This window comes from Strix uralensis, chromosome 8 (genome assembly GCF_047716275.1).
Source record: "Strix uralensis isolate ZFMK-TIS-50842 chromosome 8, bStrUra1, whole genome shotgun sequence".
Lineage (NCBI taxonomy): Eukaryota > Metazoa > Chordata > Aves > Strigiformes > Strigidae > Strix > Strix uralensis.
In genome coordinates this window covers 21346162-21363838 of record NC_133979.1, presented here as the reverse complement: position 1 = coordinate 21363838, position 17677 = coordinate 21346162, and the positions used below count along the sequence as shown (strand labels likewise).

At 41.5% G+C, this 17677-nt stretch overlaps 1 protein-coding gene and 1 long non-coding RNA gene across 4 annotated transcripts in view; one reads left to right on the top strand and one right to left on the bottom strand.

Moving 5' to 3' along the window:
* The window catches only part of LOC141946571 (uncharacterized), a 72124-nt gene extending 70929 nt beyond the window's left edge, over positions 1–1195 (top strand). Inside the window, exon 7 of the long non-coding RNA XR_012629874.1 lies at positions 1111–1195. This is a non-coding gene — a long non-coding RNA (uncharacterized LOC141946571). The remainder of the gene's footprint in view (positions 1–1110) is intronic.
* The window catches only part of PLPPR4 (phospholipid phosphatase related 4), a 34371-nt gene extending 19098 nt beyond the window's left edge, over positions 1–15273 (bottom strand). The window contains exons 1-2 of one of the 3 annotated variants that reach the window (XM_074876574.1): positions 15114–15273; positions 3–188 (exon numbers count right to left, since the gene is read on the bottom strand). In XM_074876574.1, coding sequence (XP_074732675.1) covers positions 3–188; positions 15114–15191 — 264 coding nt within the window. In that variant the 5' untranslated portion in view covers positions 15192–15273. Of the gene's footprint in view, positions 1–2; positions 189–502; positions 545–15113 lie in introns of those variants that run through there. The other 2 variants (XM_074876576.1, XM_074876575.1) reach the window with 2 other exon arrangements.
* Between the last annotated feature and the right edge of the window lie 2404 nt (positions 15274–17677).

Below are 17677 nucleotides of genomic sequence, written 5' to 3'. Positions count from 1 at the left end.
ACCGTAATTGATGGTCCAGCAAAAACCAGACTAAGCAACATCAAGAAGGGGACAGACTCTTGTGTAGGTTCAATGTATGGCATACTCAGACTCTTGTCATAGCAATTAAATCCAGAATGAACTGGCTTGAAGACATCAGTAAGTTCAAGAAAATAGAGGCTAACAACAGAAGATGCCAGTATGGGCAACTAGAAGAGAAGAAAGCAACAAATTACTGTTGGGAAATGGAATAGCAACGCTTTTGCAAAGACAACATAGTCTGTTAATAAATCTGCATGATGCTTGCTATTTACATCTCACTGCTCCTTGTCATATCCATTTTACCATCGTTAAATAATTAATTCTCTAGAGATCATACTATTCAGTTGATATCAAATAACCCTGTTGTCTACCAAGCTAGTCAAAACACCCAGTCCAATCTTCAGGCCACATAATTTAGCCTTTTCATCTATGAATCATTAACAGACAAACTTAGATTATTTTTTTATTTAAAAGGAAGTACCAGGACTGCAGTCTCCCATGTGAGGCCTCAAGCGTTCTGCTGTTCATCATCACGGTTTTGGTCCTTTAGCAACCCTGTCATGTATCAAAGCCAGTTTGCATTAAGTTTCAAAGTAACAGTTAATGAAAAACAGTATCCAGTGCTTCCCTAGAATCTAAATACATGGTAATCTGGTGTTCTGCCTTCGCGCATTCATTTTGTAATTCTATCAAAAGAGCAATTAACTTTGGCAAGACTCAGTCTGTTTAGAACCATGATGACTATGGTTCACAATTCTTTTATCCTGTAGCTATTCAGTGATTTTAACCTTCGCAATTACTTCCAGTAATTTATTAGGAGTGAAGTTGGTGCCTCTGGGGGTAAATTCACCCCAGCTTGCCACCAGCTCCTGAAAGCACAGATTCAACCAGTAAGCCTCTGTGGAAGGAAGTAGTTCAAGAGAAGAAACAGCAAAAAGGCATTCTGAGGCCATTGGTTTATATATGAACAGAGAGGGTAGTCCTGCCCCCAGGGTGGGCATTGGGGCATTCAGAAGTGACCAGCAGCATTTGATTATTCTCTGTATCCTCTTAAATGCTCAGAAATGTTTTTTGTTTGTTATTTCCCAGAGTCCTGCCTGAACAAGGCAACATTAGAAAAACTTCCTACTCCTCCACTGAGATGCAATGACTGCTTCCCTGTGTCTCTACTGCAATGAAGGTATCTATGGATAATATGATGTGAACTGCCTATCTGCTTCCTTTTCATCTTTTTAAGACGGCTATCACATTAACTTTTCCTCACTATTAGCTGCAGCTGAAAAGTAAAAGCTTGCAACTACTAAACAGATTCATCACTTACACAGATAACATCATTAAAATCTCATCAGGCTGTGTCGTGGTTTAACCCCAACTGGCAACTAAGCACCACGCAGCCACTCGCTCACTCCTCCCCCTCCCAGTAGGATGGGGAGGAAAATCAGAAGGCAAAAAAAAAGTAAAACCCATGGGTTGAGATAAGAACAGTTCAATAATTGAAATAAAATAAAATATAATAATAATTGTAGTAGTAATGACAAGGGGAATAACAAAAATAGAGAAATGAAAGCCAAGAAAGACAAGTGATGCACAATGCAATTGCTCACCACCTGGTGACCAATGCCCAGCCAGTCCCCGAGCAGTGATCATCCTCCCCTGGCCAACTCCCCCCAGTTCATATACTGAGCATGGCGTCCTATGATATGGAATATGCCTTTGGCTAGTTTGGGTCAGCTCCCTCCCAGTTTCTTGTGCTCCTGCTTGCTGGCAGAGCATGGGAAACTGAAAAATCCCTGACTTAGAATAAGTGCTACTTAGCAACAACTAAACCATCAGTGTGTTATCAACACTATTCCCATACTAAATCCAAAACACAGCACTGTACCAGCTACTAGGGAGAAAATTAACTCTATCCCAGCCAGAATCAGGACAGGCTGTTTCACATCTCTTGAGAAAGAAACTCTCCTCTTTTACATCAAGCACCTCACATTATGAGAAATAGGGATTGTCCTAACACAATTTCAGGCATACTTACATTATATTCTTGCAATGTTCAGTACACATTTACAAAAATTGATTGATTAAAATCAATGTCATTCATCCCACTCTATAATGGAATAAATAAGCAGAGGTAAAACTGGATAAATATATATATTGGTAAAATTATGAATAAAACCTACTATATATGGCAGAGGGACAATGGTTTCTTGCATTAACTGGCCATTTTCAGATTTTCAAATACTGGGCTTTTAAAATGGAGACTTTTTGTGCATAAAATATAATTCTGGGTGGTTAAAGGAGGAGACTTCTAGCTAAATTTCACTGAAACATTTTTTAATATGTCTTAGTTTTTGTTTGAAAAGAACAGCTCATCTTTGATGTGCTGAAGGACAGATTTGAAGAGTTGTATCTTCAAAGTGTTTTAAGCAAAATCTGCAGGTGAGGAATGGAAGAATTTTGCCTGCCTGGCTATCTGTGTTCAAATCGATTGCCCATATGATTGTGTAGAAAGGGAGGGAATGTGTATTGGCATCTAGTAAGTTTGCTTCAGTGGGTAGAGTGTGTGTGTATATAACCCAAACATATATGTATATTTGCACTCACATACTATATTACACATACATATTATGTATAGCATATAACATATACCATATGTAATGCATATTATGTGAATAGATAATATGTAACTTCTATAATCTGACATATGTATGAAATAATTCTATACAATATAACTAAACTGAGTCCTGCTTCCCGCCCATCACAGGACGAAGTCCAACTCTTTAGCTGGATGCATTATGTAATACTACTCACTTCCTGCTGGATGCAGTCCCTGGTTGACTATAATGCAAGCATGCATGAGTAGTCAACATGGGCTAGACTGTTTCTAGTCATTATACAGATGTGCAGGGATGAAAGAGGGCTTCCCTAAAGTCTTCATACTCTGGGAGTAATTAAGATTGTTGTGGAACTGGGTGCCCTTCTCTCACACCTGCCTGCACAGAGACTGTGGAGCTGTGTGGGACAAGGGGCCTCCTGACCAGAAGGCTGGCACAGCGCATGCTGCCCTGCTGTGCAGGGACACCAAAATTCTGCACAGCATTTGAACTCACATGTATCACAACTTCACTTCTGCACAGCATTCAACTCTTGAAACACTTGCAATGTCTTTTATTATTAACTATTTGAAAGTCATACCTAATGACTTAGCCAGCGTCCAGGTCCCATGGGGCAAAGCATGTTATAACAGGACACAAACATATTCCAATAAGCTAAATGGACAAAATAGGCAAAGTGCCTCTTGCCCTTCTTTTCAGAAATTATGCCCTTTTATCTAGATGTCTCCAAAGGTTCATTTCCTAGAATAGAAACACAGAACAGGTCCACCGATGGAACGCCTTGCACTCAAGAATTTCATCTTCATTGTGTATTTTTCCATTTCTCTAATGTCAAGAAAAGGAAAGCCTCTCCTCGAACAACAGGCTCTGCACTACCCACAAGTTCACCTCTACTTTGATTATGGTATTCTTAGGCAGGCAACTGTTTTAAATGGCAACATTGAATGATCAAAAATAGGCCATATATGAAATGATATTTTATTGTGAGACACTAAAAGAAAAGATGTGGATAACTTTTTTTTAAAAAAACTACTGTATGTAGGCTATAATTTTATTGTTAATTACAAAATGAAGGAATTGTAAGAATTGCATTTTACTGTTTTATGACTTCACTACAGGACTCCCATATTATTTCTGACTGTAATTACCCATTTTGCTAAAAGAAAAGAAATAATTTTAAAGGGCTATGAATTTCCAACATAACTGCTTACAATACTAATGAATAGGTTTATAGTCAATTTGCTATATACAGTATGTCAGATCCCACAGGACATTTTTCTTCCCATCTTTTTTAAAATACAAATAGAAAATGCATCTTCTGAAAGTCTAACATTTCTTAAAAAAAAAGCAAACTTTTCTATAATCTTCTAAACAGTATAACTGGCTATTTAATATATGAATATTTATGGAATGTTCTGCTTAAGGCAGCAGTAGTTCTGTAATTATAGACTTCAGCTCCTAACACCTTGAAAATGTCAAATATAATTAGATGGTAGAATGTGTATTGTTTTAATTACAAAATGGAATAGGAATTTTCCTGTTCCTAATTAAAATAATAAAACCCCCAACCTCAGTTCACATATCTTGAGTAATAAGTCTTTATACTCTTACTTCCTTGGTTGGCTAATGGAGAAAGATCCCTGTTTAGCTTGTAATTTAGACCTGTAAATGTAGAGTTTGATCCAAGTGGTCAAACTCTGTTTGGCTTAAGAGTCTTATAGTCAGGACCATAATCAGCACAGCTGCTAAAAATGTTTGATTTGGGGTTTTTTTAATTTTTTTTTTCCTTTTCCTCCTGTTATTTTCTTAAACTGTAAGTTAAGAGCCTTTATTAAATCACAGGACTTTTGCTATTAATTATAATTAATGCTATTAATATTGAAAAAGATTTTGCTGTATTGAGCTAGAGATTGTCCAGGAATGAGAAAAGATGATCTCTATTCCCAAGAGCTCAACAAGGATGTAAATACCTAGAGATCTTGTAAGGAGAAAAATAAAAGGTGAAAACGTCCTCTATGTTACATAGTGCAGCACAAACTGAAAGAGCATTTGGCAGCACAGTAACTACTCTGAACTGATAGGATATGTAACAAATCTTCTTTCTGGCCAAGAGCCACAAGACACATATCCCATATTGCAGAGAACTGAAAGAAGAGATGGCTGTGAGAGGAGTTCAGAGGTAGGAGATAACAGTTCTTCAGGTTGCCCATCACTCTTCTGTGGGACATTCTGTGATTGCTCCTTGGGCTGTTTTGGGGTGCTCCTGGTCTGCTTGTGAGGATTAAGACTATCCAGGACCCACAGTGCCAGCACAATTTGTTACTGGTCATATGATATAGCCTACACATGGAAGCCATGCTGGTCCTGCCCAAAACCCTTCACCAGGCCCAAACTTCCTGGGCCAACCCCAGGTAGATAGAAATGCTTCTGTTAAACTTCCCTGTGATTAGTTTTCCATTACTTCAAATGCATGAAAAGAGGAACCTGTAGAGCTATAGGCCACTAAAGACAGTATTGTCATTGCTACTAACAAGCCACAGATTTTGTACTGAGTTTGCAAGGACCCAGGACTGGGACTTGTCAAACATGCTTTGTCTGTACTTCACAGAATCATCTAGGTTGGAAAGGGCCTTGAAGATCATCTAGTCCAACCGTTAACCTAGCACTGACAGTTCCCAACTACACCATATTCCTAAGTGCTATGTCGGCCCTACTTGTCTTGACCTGCCTGGAGCTTTGTTTTTATTTGGTTTAATTGTAACAGCAGTTTTTCCAACGACCTTAAAAATTAGGCTATGCCTAATCTGTTTTACTTTCGCATATCTTTGTAGGGTACAACTCTGCGTGATTTTTGTATCTATATCTAGTAGTGATAAGTAGTTATTCTGTATAAAATAAGCTATTTATGAGTCTAGTATAGCACATCCCAAATCCTTCGTCAGGAGCAGTTGATGTTGATTCTTCCTCACTCTAGGAATCACTTGGGTTCACTTTCATTTGCTGATGCACTTTTACACCTTGCTTTTTCTCTTTTGGTCTGTCTTTTCACATTACATCTCAATTTACTATATGTGGCATGGTTTACACATGTTGGATGCTTGTCCTTTGTACTGTTACTCCTAAAATCAGTTTTGCCAGCTGCAGTTCTGCATTTCTTTATCTGACCACTAGGTGAGCTGTTCATAGACTTGAGGTCTCCAGTACCAGCATATTCCCCACCTCTTACCCTACACTTGTAACTCCTCCACACTGCACCCTCTGTAATGCAGGAATGCAAGTCCGCTATGACAGATGGGGCAGTGGAAGGTCAAGCATTAGTAGGAAGATCTTACTGGAGTGGATAGAACCCTAAGTAGCACAAGGTTGTCCTTTGGATAGCTCAGCAGCTGGGGCACTGACTTCTGTCTCCGGCCTTCCACCAGGCACACAGCCTGTTGTTCTGAAGGAAACACTGAACTGCTTGCTCTTGAGTTAAAACGTAGGACCTTTAACTTCACTATTCCACAGGGTCTCTGCAGAATCCTAAATTTCTAATTCAAGGTGCTCTCTCCCCTTGGGAGAATTTCCAAATAATCAAAGCTTCACTAAAACCACATTCTCTCTGCAAGTGTTACAGGCAAGTCAGTAGCAACCAGATATTGATGGTTTCTTAAATGACACCATGGAGACAGTGAGGCTCAAACCAAAATAAAAGGAAACAAATAAGCACCCCCACCCCCCATTTCTCTCTTACCTTGAAAGAATATGCAACTACATATATACATAATTCAAAACTCTCTGGGAATCAGTAGCTTCTATAAATTCTCTAAAACTGTACAGTTAGATATCTAAGTCTTGTATTTGCCAGCACTTAACTAAGCAAAGAGTCCATATTTATCTTCAGGAGAATACCATCTTAAAATCCATGGGCTTTGTGAGAGTGCAACCATGTAGTTTCACATACTCAAATGTCTGAACCTGTTTTGTAGGTTGCAGTTATTGACCTCTCTTTGTTTTGCTAAAATGCACTACAGGTTTTATCACTTATCGTGAACTTGTATCCAGATCCTGTGGTGGTGGTTTATCAGGCTGTGTTGATGGCTACCAGCAGACACTCTTTAAATACGGGTTACAAAAGTGATTAGCCTGGGCTGTATTTCAGTCAGGTGAAGTAGGAGGGGAAAATGAAATGACTCTCTTATAATTATAGTTGAATACTGAAGTCACTGCTCAGTGTGCTGGCTGGAATGACTTGAGTGATTTTCCTCAAGAATGGATGCTGGCTGTGGAATGGATTAGTTTTACCTGCCTGTAAAAAAGATAGACAGAAAAGAGAGAAACAGTATGTACATAGCTTTCAGAGGAAGTCAAGACATGAGTAGCCAGATGCAGAATGAAAACAGCGTAACTAGCCCACCTGTCAAAATGGGTTAAGGGATGCCTGATACACTATTTGGATCTTTTATATTTTGTAAATAATTTTTAGACTTGGATAGCCATTAAATTCTTAGATCCTTAGGTTGTTCTGCAGCCCTTCCACAGCAAGGAGTTCCTGAGCATGGGAGCTGCCTCCTGGTGTTTCTCTTGTTTTCCAGGAATCACGGAATCTTTGTAAGCAATCAAGTAAGTAAACAGGATTGCCTCAAAGAGATAGCTAATGAATGCCATCAGTTTCTCCTCATGGAAAAAATACCAGCCAAGTACTTGTAGAAGGATGCTCTATTTAATAATTACATTGTGTTTGTACTGCAAGGCTGTGGCATTGTGGAAGATGCTATTAAAATGTATAATAAATGTCAGTCATTGTGCCAAAGAATTCATGGTCTAAATGACAAGGTACAGCAGATGGATGAGACAAAAAAGAGGGCTGTGGTGGGTTGAGGAGACAAGGTATTCCTATTCTTAGCCAAGTAACAGTGATTGCAGCTTTCAACCGCCCTGGCTGTTGTCCTGTTGTATTTTGCTGCGAGATTCACAAAAGACAGGAGGAGAGAATGGAAGGAGGGCAGGACTCTCTTATCCTGACAGGAGTGAATGCTGAGATCATAACTCTGATTGAATACCTTCCAGAAATAGGAAGAAGAAATGGTATCAGCCCAAATTCTGTCATTTTCTCTTGGTTTTGAGAATCCATGGCTCCTGCTTAGCTACACTTTCACCCTCAGTGAGACTGTTGTGCAGGGCTGGGATTAAGACCAAGCACAAGCTCAGATGCATTGCAAACTGGGCTGTCATGAGGACTTTTGAGAGATAGTACTAAGGACAGGATGGCTGTAGAGCAGGGGACTTGCTTGACCTAAAAGTCAGGTTTGTAGATTTTTTTTCATGTTCTAAACTGAATTCTTAAGTGCCTCAGGTTTATAAGAGAAGGCATTCAGGCTTTTCAGAAGTCTAAGATTTGCTTCTCTATAAAGGATTTTTGCTTTTCTCTCTGAACTCAAGTTTCTGCTGCTTTTTGTCTCTTTTTTGGATCCAGATTTCATCTTGCCCAAAGCTGTAAGGAACTGGTCTTTTCTCTAAAAGATCTGTACCTCACCATTGTCTAAATTTTGTGGAAACTAATTGCAGAGACATGATATGATGGTCAGTCTTCTCCTAGATTTAACACTACTGGATTTAATTTCAACTCTCAGTTTAATTTCAAATCCCAGGTGCCATTGAAATCCATTATCATTACCATTTTGGAAAATTAAGTTATCTTTATTTCCAGCATTAATTTTAGAGTTTAATTTAATTGTTTGGTGACTGCCAATTAGAGTCTAGCTTTAGAAATACAACAGATATCTTTGTGCAACTCCTCAAACCTCTTGATCTTTTGCCAAATCTTAATAGAAAACCTTTCACTATGTGTAAGACCAAAAATAGAGCTGATAAATAGAAATTTTATCACTGATGTATTTCAGAAATCTCAAAGTCATGCTGAATGCATGTTAATCCTGAAAGTGCTTATTTCTTTTACTTGATAAATGTATGTGAAGCAGCAATTACCCAGGGAGAAAGCAACAAAATAAGAATTGTTTAACAAAAATATTCTCAGGCAGGAATAATCTAAAAATAATTTTAAAAATTTAAGTAAGTATATGTGCTTAAACAGAAAGCAAATTCTTATGCAGAAATTTTACAACACAAAAAATACCATTAATGCATTTCTTTTCAGTGTGACTTTAAACGTAAATGATTGTATTAATTATTATTAAATTTAAATATGATTATTAATTAAATGAATGATTAGGTATAATCAATGAATAACTACAAACAATGAGATTTAGGATATCTCACATACTGTTGATTATGAAACTTATTTTATGCTCCTGTTGCAAGGTTATGGTAAATCAAGAACAGCAACAGCTCAAAAAAAGGTTATTTTTGGTTCAGAGTGTTACCAAACTTCAGCTAAAAGTTTCCTCAAAAACCCCATCTCTAGGGGACAAAGCTGCTAATCCCTACACAATACTACAATTTATTCTACTCTCTAAAACACACTGGTTTCCATACACACACAAAAATAATTCTGTGGGTACCAACCCTCCTCCTGTGCCTTACTCCCATGCTGTTTTGCCACTTCTGAACTTCCTTCCTACAAACTGAATTTTTAAGTGACAAGATCATCAGTCAAGATACAATGGGTGTAACAGCTCAGCTCCTGTGTATGTAAGGTTCCACAACAGGCTGTTCTTTATTCATTTTGGCTGCAGACTAACAGATTTTTAACAATTACAGAAGAAAATCATAGAGGGATATAAATTTTTGGAAAAATGGAAAAATGAATCTTCTTTAATTTCTAACATATTTAGGCCTCCTTTTACCACTGAGGTATTAGGTCAGGAGGATGGTGCAGGGCTGATAATGGAGCAGGGCCTTCTTTCACCATGAACTACTCAAACTCTACGCTTGCCAAGCAAGTAGCCAAACACGGAGATCTAATGTGACATTTGCAATTCTTCTCCCAGGACAGTCTTGGCACAGGCCTGACACCTCCCCTTTTGTTACCCTTTCTGCTCATCTTCTGCTAAAAGCTGGTAGTGTGCAGGCTGTATGGCTCTTCTATAAGCACAGAAGTGATGTGGAGGATGTAATGTTGATGACTTGGCCAGTATAGCTATTTTGAATGCATAGCAGCCTCCTCAGATTTCAGATAGCCCCTTAATATTTTGAGGATGCTGGTCTCTAATGCACTGTTATAAACAAATCTGACATCTATCCTCTCTGAGTCAGCCACATGACAAGGTCAGCTCACTGAGCAGACAAATGTATTTTTCCTTCTTCCCCTCCCCTCACACATGGTTGACTCTTGAGTGAAAAAGCAATGTATTTGAAAAGTATTATGCTACTTCCACAATATGGGGATAGTTTTATCTTATACAGTTGGGGTTTTCTGTTGGTTTTTTTCTTCCCCCTAAAGCTAATTTAAGTGTAAGAGAAAATCTGGAGAGGAATGTGACTACACTGTGCCTCCAAGACACAACAGTATAGTTTAACTCTTACACTAGATCCAAACATCTTGTTCTTAAGAAGAAGATTTAGCCCTATAGCCTACTCTCCCTCTACTCTTGCTCTAATCACTGCACTCCCTTGACTTGTTGTGTCTCTTGCAGTCACACCTATACAGGACTTGCAAGTGACAAAGTGCATAATTTAAATGTGGTGGTTCATACATGGCTGAATAGCTGAAAAAAAACTTCCAGATGTGACCTAGAAGTGGCACTGAGCTACCAAGTGATGTGTACAAACACTGGACATTTCAAACTTAGCTCTGTCAGTGTATGTTAGAAACAAAAGGAAATAAAGCATCTGAGGTGCTGAGACACAGTGAACATTGTCTACATGCACTTGTTTCAATGGAAGCTGATGACCCCCTGTGTTTTGCAGCCCTACAGTTATAACAGATCTTTGTGCTTTCTGCTGGTGAGAATTCCAGCTCCTTTGGGGAACAAGAAAAATAAGTGGTCTTCCAGTACTGAAAGAAGTGTTTCCAAACAATCCTGGTGCGATTAACTCCTGGCTGTGCTCTGGAAAATGTAGAAAAAGAAGCCACCTGTATCAGTATGCATGCATCATACGCAATGTCTAGAAGACAATGTAAAGGAAAAAAATTAACTGTACAAGGGACATTGTCTGAAATGTCTCAGATTTTAGTCCATGGAAGTTAAGCAACCAACAGATGAAGGCTGTGGCACAGGACCACAGTTTAGCTGAAGAGTAAGTGCATCAAGTCACTCAGATTGACAACGCTTTGGCCTTTTGCATTCCCACATTTGGGGCACTGGATGAAGCAATAGTGCCACTGAAGTGAAAGGCAAAATTCATAGCAACTTCTGAGAAACCAGGATTTAAACCAGGAGTTTTTGAAGTGGGATAGCATGGGTGAAGACAGTCCTTTCCTTCACCAAGAAGAAATGTATGTCTGTCCTGCCTCTAAAGTCTGACCATTCTGCCACAAACAGAAACTACATAACCCTGGAAGTTTTCCAGATTCATATTAAAATGCGAGACACCCATATTTCTTCTATAAGTGAATATACTTGTGATATACTCTGAATATGCTGAAAAGAAAGTTAACAAAAAGCAAAACTTACTCCAGGAATACTCATTTTCCATATCTCCCAGAGGCATGTACATTTTACCATGAAAATGAATTCTCACTAGACCAAAGGGACTATGAATTTTCATAGCAAGTTTTGTCTTTCTCAGCTATGCAAATGAAGCTCAGATAACCCATACAGTCTACAGAACCCTAAAATGCCACAAGCATCATTAGAATAAAACCGGCCAAACTGTCTGGCAGTGCTGATTACCATGTGCTTCAGGTGAGCATGATACACAAGGCAATCTAAAACTACTCAGCTCTCAGGAGTGTGCTGATCAGAGGCTCTGCTAAGCAGAAGTATTACCAGTGTTTTAAAATAACCTCTAAAACATCCTTATGATACATAGGATAAATCATCAAGTTATTTATGAATCATGAAACTTGAAAAATATGTAATTGATAATGTGTTAACATTTATTTCATAATGCTCGTTTGTTTGCATCTGATGTTTTTAGAGAATGACCCATCCACATTTTTCAGAAGCTCCCTCTCTTCATTTTATTTCCTTCTCATTTCTATGTTTTCCAAAGCTCTAGCCCAATTCTCCTTTCGCTTTTCCTGTGTAAATGAAGAATAACTCTAGTGATAACAATGATCTTGTGAGGCATATTGGTTTTATCCTTTAACTCTGTTGTTGGTAAAATCTGCTAGTTGGAATTATTCTTAAATTAGACTGAAAACAAAATCAGGCCCAGAGTATTTCTTTTGAAGTTACATTTTACGTAATCATATTTCATCCAACCTTGAAAGTTGCTGCCACCAAACACATTTGTTTACAGTAGTCTCATTCCATTACACATTCTTAAGGATCTTAATAGCAGAAAACAGTGTCAGAGCTGTATTTGTTTGCTGCTATTTCTAAAGGTCCTTCTGAAGCAGAGAATCTGTCTTTACTTGTTCTGTGTGCCTGAATTATATTAGTTATTACAGATATTTTTCACTCTTTAACTGTATAATATTTTTTTAATGCAAACACATGCCTTTCCTACTGCTTTGGAATTTTGACTTCCTCCTTGATCCAACATCCTTTTTTCTGTGTCTTTCCTTTTGTCTAGTGTTTGTGGTAAAAAACCAGCACTTTTTTGTAATGTATTTTCTAAACAATCTGCTTATCCTTTGGCCTAGACTTCCTAGGTCTTGATGCAAAGCGGATGACGGCAAACCCTAATTTTCTTGTTTGAAGGTGCAAACTTAATATGCTATGGTTTTTTTGCTGCAATTCAGGGTGGGGAGGGGCTGTCTGGTATGAAAGGGATAGGGAGAAAATGGAAGTGAATGAGTGGCAGAAGAAAAAAAACGTAAAAGAATCAACAGCATTCAGAGGAGAGAGGGGGAAAGCCGGTCTCCCATCATCATTCAACCACCATTCATGAAAGTAAAAGCTTTAAAATTCAGGGAGCCTTAATTAAGTTGGGTAAGTTTTGTTTTTAAGTAGTTGGCTGCTGTTGGGTCACATTAGGAACTTACCTCACACTTACAAAGGAAATCCATACTACATAGTAATGCCAGTCAACCACACTGGCTAACTCCTCTATCCCTCGCACTTGCAAACTTCTCATTGCAATTAAATTATCTTTGATTAAATCCCTCTTTATGAGGTACAACTCAGTCTTTGGTTCATAACGAAAGAATCTAAGCCATCATGTCCTCCTTCTGATGCTGTTGAAGTGCTGGCATCTGCCTGTGCTACAAATCTCTAGAAAGGCATTCTCATTAGTCTGACTAGAATTAGTGCGCACGTGGGTAAATGCAGGGTGGGTGTACACAAGTAACACAAGCTAAGTGTTTCTTTCTAAATATCATAGAGTCGTTGTCACCCTTTCACTCAAGCGATTTGAGTACTCAGCTAAAATGTGGCAAATGGTTTCAAATCCTCCTGCCATGTATTGGGAGAGGGCTGATAACTCACCAAAGAGTTTCCTAATCAATGTTGAGGCTCAGGTGTATTTCACTCAGTTTTTTTCTCTTGATGTTGCTTTTACTTGTACTGAATACCTACATATTCCCTAGTTCAAGAGGGGCCTCCAGTTCAGTAATTAGAACTCACTCCTGGGGAAGAAGGGCTCATGCAGGCTCTAGACCCTGCACCTGTGACTGAAGACCACAGAAGTCCTAAAAGTTCATTAGGAGACCACTCTGTTAATTGAGGACTCTGACTCCCTCGCAGAGCAGCTGGGTGTCGAGCTCTCCACCTCCTTCGAGATCTAGCTGTAAATGACTTGCTGAAGGTCTCCAGAGCAGAGAACTCACCTGCTTCATGTGGGAAGTGTACACAGAGCTCAGTCTAAGTTCTTCACTGCTCGTAGAATTCTTTGCCTTATTCCCTGTAACAGCTACAGCGAGCTTCTAGGGGAACTACATGTATGCAATTAATGTTATATAAGACCACTCTTTTGAGCAGCAGACACATGTTTTGTGCTGCTGCTCTGTATTTTGTCCCATCTTGCTGCAGGCCACGGCACAGCCCACCAAACAGCACAGTTCTGTCGTGTCTTGCAGGATCTCCTGCATTAGAGTTATGCCCAAGCCAAGGTCCAGCATCTCCCTTCCTGTTTGGATTCCCAAAGCAACAAAGCACAGAGAGTGAGGAAACCCCTACTTTTTTTAGGGGCTTCTCCAAGCTTGACCTCTCCCTCCTATGCAAAGCTAATGTAAGATATATAGCACAGCAAGCACCTTCCATCAAAGGGCTTTTCTTGAGCAGGCCTAATTACATCGATAGGATGTGTATGATGCCTCCATATAACCAGCCTCTGCAAACCTTTCCAGTTGGTGCAGCTTACTTTGGGTTAGCTCCTGACCATATCCAGGTGCTTAGGGAGCACAGGGGACAGAGACACTCCACTGTTACCTAAAATCCCTTCTCAACCTGACCCCTTCTACCTCCTAGAGAACCTCCAAAGCCCTTCAAGTGCACCTGAAAGAAAATAATTTCTGCTTTATATTTCACCCAGTGTTTATATTTTAATATTGTGTAAAGTATTGTATATATTTTTATGCTTTTATATAGTGTACCAGTTACAGTTAACCTACACCATATTTTACCATTAAGGTCTTCATGTTATTTTCACACTCTCTCTGAGCTAAGTTACATGGTGCTTCAGTCACCTCCCTCTGAGTGGGGTCACCTGAAACACTTTGCTCAATCCATAAAACATTTTTACATCCCTCTTACCGCTGTGCCATTAAACAAATTCACATCACACCGATTTCCTTAAGCTTAATGTCTACTCATGGTCTTATAGAAGTACATAAGTGACTGTACTTTCCAGGGGGGCTGAATGCCTCCAAGTGACACACCAAGCAGCTAGTGCCTCTGCAACTCCACCTGCTACCGGCTGAGCAGCCATAGCAGGTTTTCCTCTTTAAGAGGTGCCGAGAACCTCATTCCATTTTTAAAAGAGACATCTTTAGCCCTCTTAGAGGAAGCACATAAACCCGGGGACAGTAAAAAGACAGCACTGATTAGCATTTTGAGAACATTTCTGTTTTCCTAAGCCTTCTCTTACGAACGTGATTTTTATTCTACCAAAGCAATGCGAGCGGCGTTTGCCTAGAAGCCAGCCCTTCCCGAAACATGTCTTCCGAGCGGTTCCTGTGCACACACACAGAGCGCAATTTAGCTGAGCAAGCCTTTCATTTTCTGAGCAATTCTTAGAAAGAATTCCCACTTGAAACGCCTGCGAAGAAGAGGTTAATTTATGCCTGCTCCTCGTGGCGTCTCCGGTGCCGATTTCGGTAAGGCAACGCACCACGGAGGGATTTTGCATCCGACGGTGCGGAACCGGTGCCGAAGCGAGCTCCCTCTCGGCGGGGAACGCGGCGTTCCCGGCGGCGAGGCGAGGCGCCCAGCCGCGCCGCTGCCCGCGCCCGCCGCCGCTCCCGCGGGCCCGCGCGTGGGGGCGGCCACTCACCTCTACGAAGTAGAAGCAGGGCAGGAGGGTGACGCTGTCCTTGGTCACCGCGCCCTTCTGCCGCTCCTTGGCGGACATGCCGGCGGCGGCTGCGGGCGGCGGCCCCGCGCTCCCCCGGCCGCTGGCAGCCGCCCGCCGCGGGTCTCCTCCGCCCGCCGCCGCCGCGCCGAGCCCCGCGCCGCCCGCCAGCGCGGCCCCTGCGCCGTGCGCGGGGCTGACGTCAGGAGGCTGCGGGCGGCGGGGTCCCGGCCGCCTTAACTCCTTCGCGCCGGCGCTCCGCGGAGCGTCAGAGCGGCCGGGGAGGCAGCGGAGGCCCCGGCGCGGCTCGCCCAGACCGAGCGGAGCGCCGGCGGCAGCCGCTGAATTGCCGACGCGCGCGTACGGCCCAGAGCCGCCTGGGCGGGCTCCCCGCGGGCGGGAGGGCGGGCGGGACGCGCCGTGGGCAGCCCGGGGCTCTTATCTTGTTGCCGGGAAATCTGTCTGTGAAACGGAGCAGCGAAATGGCCCTGAGAATAGCACTCCTGTGCGGCCAGCGCTCTCTTGCAGGTGCACGTCTTTTGAGGTGGAATTGCTAATGACAGCTCACCCCAGCCCCGGCCCCTCTCCGGGGCAGTGGCTCGACTGGGGCTGAGCAAAACCGAGCTGTTCCACCCCGTGCGCAATGCCGAGGCATGGCATTTCTCTGATCTCTGCAGTATCTGGTGCAGTTCCTGCTACCATCTTAAAGAGAACAGAATTAACCTGAACTATTGTTTCCGCGGCGAAATGTGTTATTTTGGGATTCTATTTATGGATCAAAGTTTGCAGGCTTTTCTCAGACGAGCTCCTCTTGATGTCTGTGAGAGGTACCCTGGATAAGGCCCGCAGGAGTTCTCTGTGCGGGATAGCATTTTCGTTCTTTTGTAGCACATTAATAATGTCTGCAAAGGCTGTCTTGTGCCTGTAAGCTTATTCTTGTATTGCAGTTTAGCTTTAATGTTCAAGGAGAGAAGTGTGACTCAGGCAGTCATCGCTTATTTCCTGTCCCTCCTTTTTTTGGGGAGCATGGGAAATAACCTGCTGTTCTTGTTCAGATGTTCACTAGTATTTTGGCTGCTGCAGCCAGTGTGCTGTGGCAATGAAGGTCAGGATTCTCACCAGCCCCTTTTCTTTTCTAGATGTTCTCCTTTCATTTACCCACAGAGGATGGGCCAATCCATGCTCTGCACTGAGCAGACAAGCAAAAAAATTTCATAAGAAGGTAAAAGCAAAAACACACCCCCTGACTGCAGGCAGGTGTGGAAGGCAAATCTGTAGTCTGACTTCAAACCACTGAAAAAGGCTTTTCAGAGCTGCATCAGGTTGCAAGTGTTGCCATACCAACATAGCCTAATCGTGTTAGGAAAGATTTCCAGGGTTTCTGCTGACTCAGGGAACTCATTGGTACCCCTGTGAAAGCAAGGTCAGGGGGCTCCAAGCATCAGAGGTGGACAGGAGGGTTTCTGGGAGTAGCAGAGCTGTGAGCAGAGGAAGTTTGTGCCTGACTATCAGCATCAAATTCCAGGAAATGATACTGGGCAGCATGGGGGTGTCTGGTAGTGGTTCCTACTCATGGGTGGTCTAGCCTTTAAGTGAAAAAAGTCCCTTTTTGTTAGCCTTGCTGCTGGGTTATTCCAAGTAAAACAGCAAGAGTTGAGGAGCTGTAGCAAGACTTTGCTACTGCCAAATATGTAACTATTATTAGGTAGAGTGGTTAATGAGTGCTGGCCACTTAGGGTTGCATTTACTGTATTAACCTCGCTTGTTCTGAAATCATGAATCTCGCTTGAAAATCATTAGTACACACCATTAAAATCACTCAAGTGCTTTGTCTGCCTCCATTTCACACACAACTGCTGAACCAAGAACCAAGAAACTCAAATTGTGCTGTAACTTCAGAAACTGGCAAAACCCCTACTATTAATTATATTTTATTATTGTACTGCCTAGAGGCCAATTAAGAGTGCAGCTGTGATAGTTAGGTACTGTAAAACACAGGGTAGTAACCAGTCCCTATTCTACAAATTTTCACTATAAATAATGTCTGATGGGAAGGATGCAATGCAAGTGGTGTGACTGCTGTAAGGCCAGGAAGAGTTGTACTAATTCCCTGGGTTTTGTCGCACTATTTTGTGAATGTACTGGTAGAAGCAGTTAGCAGAAGGATTACACACGATTTAGCTGAAGTGAAGCAATTACTTTTTTGTCAGTGACAGACCTTGACAAGAACTTCTGCCCTTTATCTAATCAAATAGAGGAGAAAAAGGATCATCAGTGCCTGGGTCCCAGAGAGTGGCAGGTCTGCCTTGCACTAGTCTAAAAGTGATACCGATGGCAAGTAGGGACATGGCTAGGGCACATCTCGCACCCTTCTCTCTGGGCTTTCACTTGTTCTCTGTTGAGACTCAGCTGTAGCAACCACTTTCTCAAGAGTAAGTAACCAAGGTACAGCTGAGGTGCCACTTCATCATTTCACCCTTGCTGTGCTGCCTGCAATGCATTCCTCGTTTCTGCCTTACCTGTCCAAGCCTCCGAGGGAGCACCTG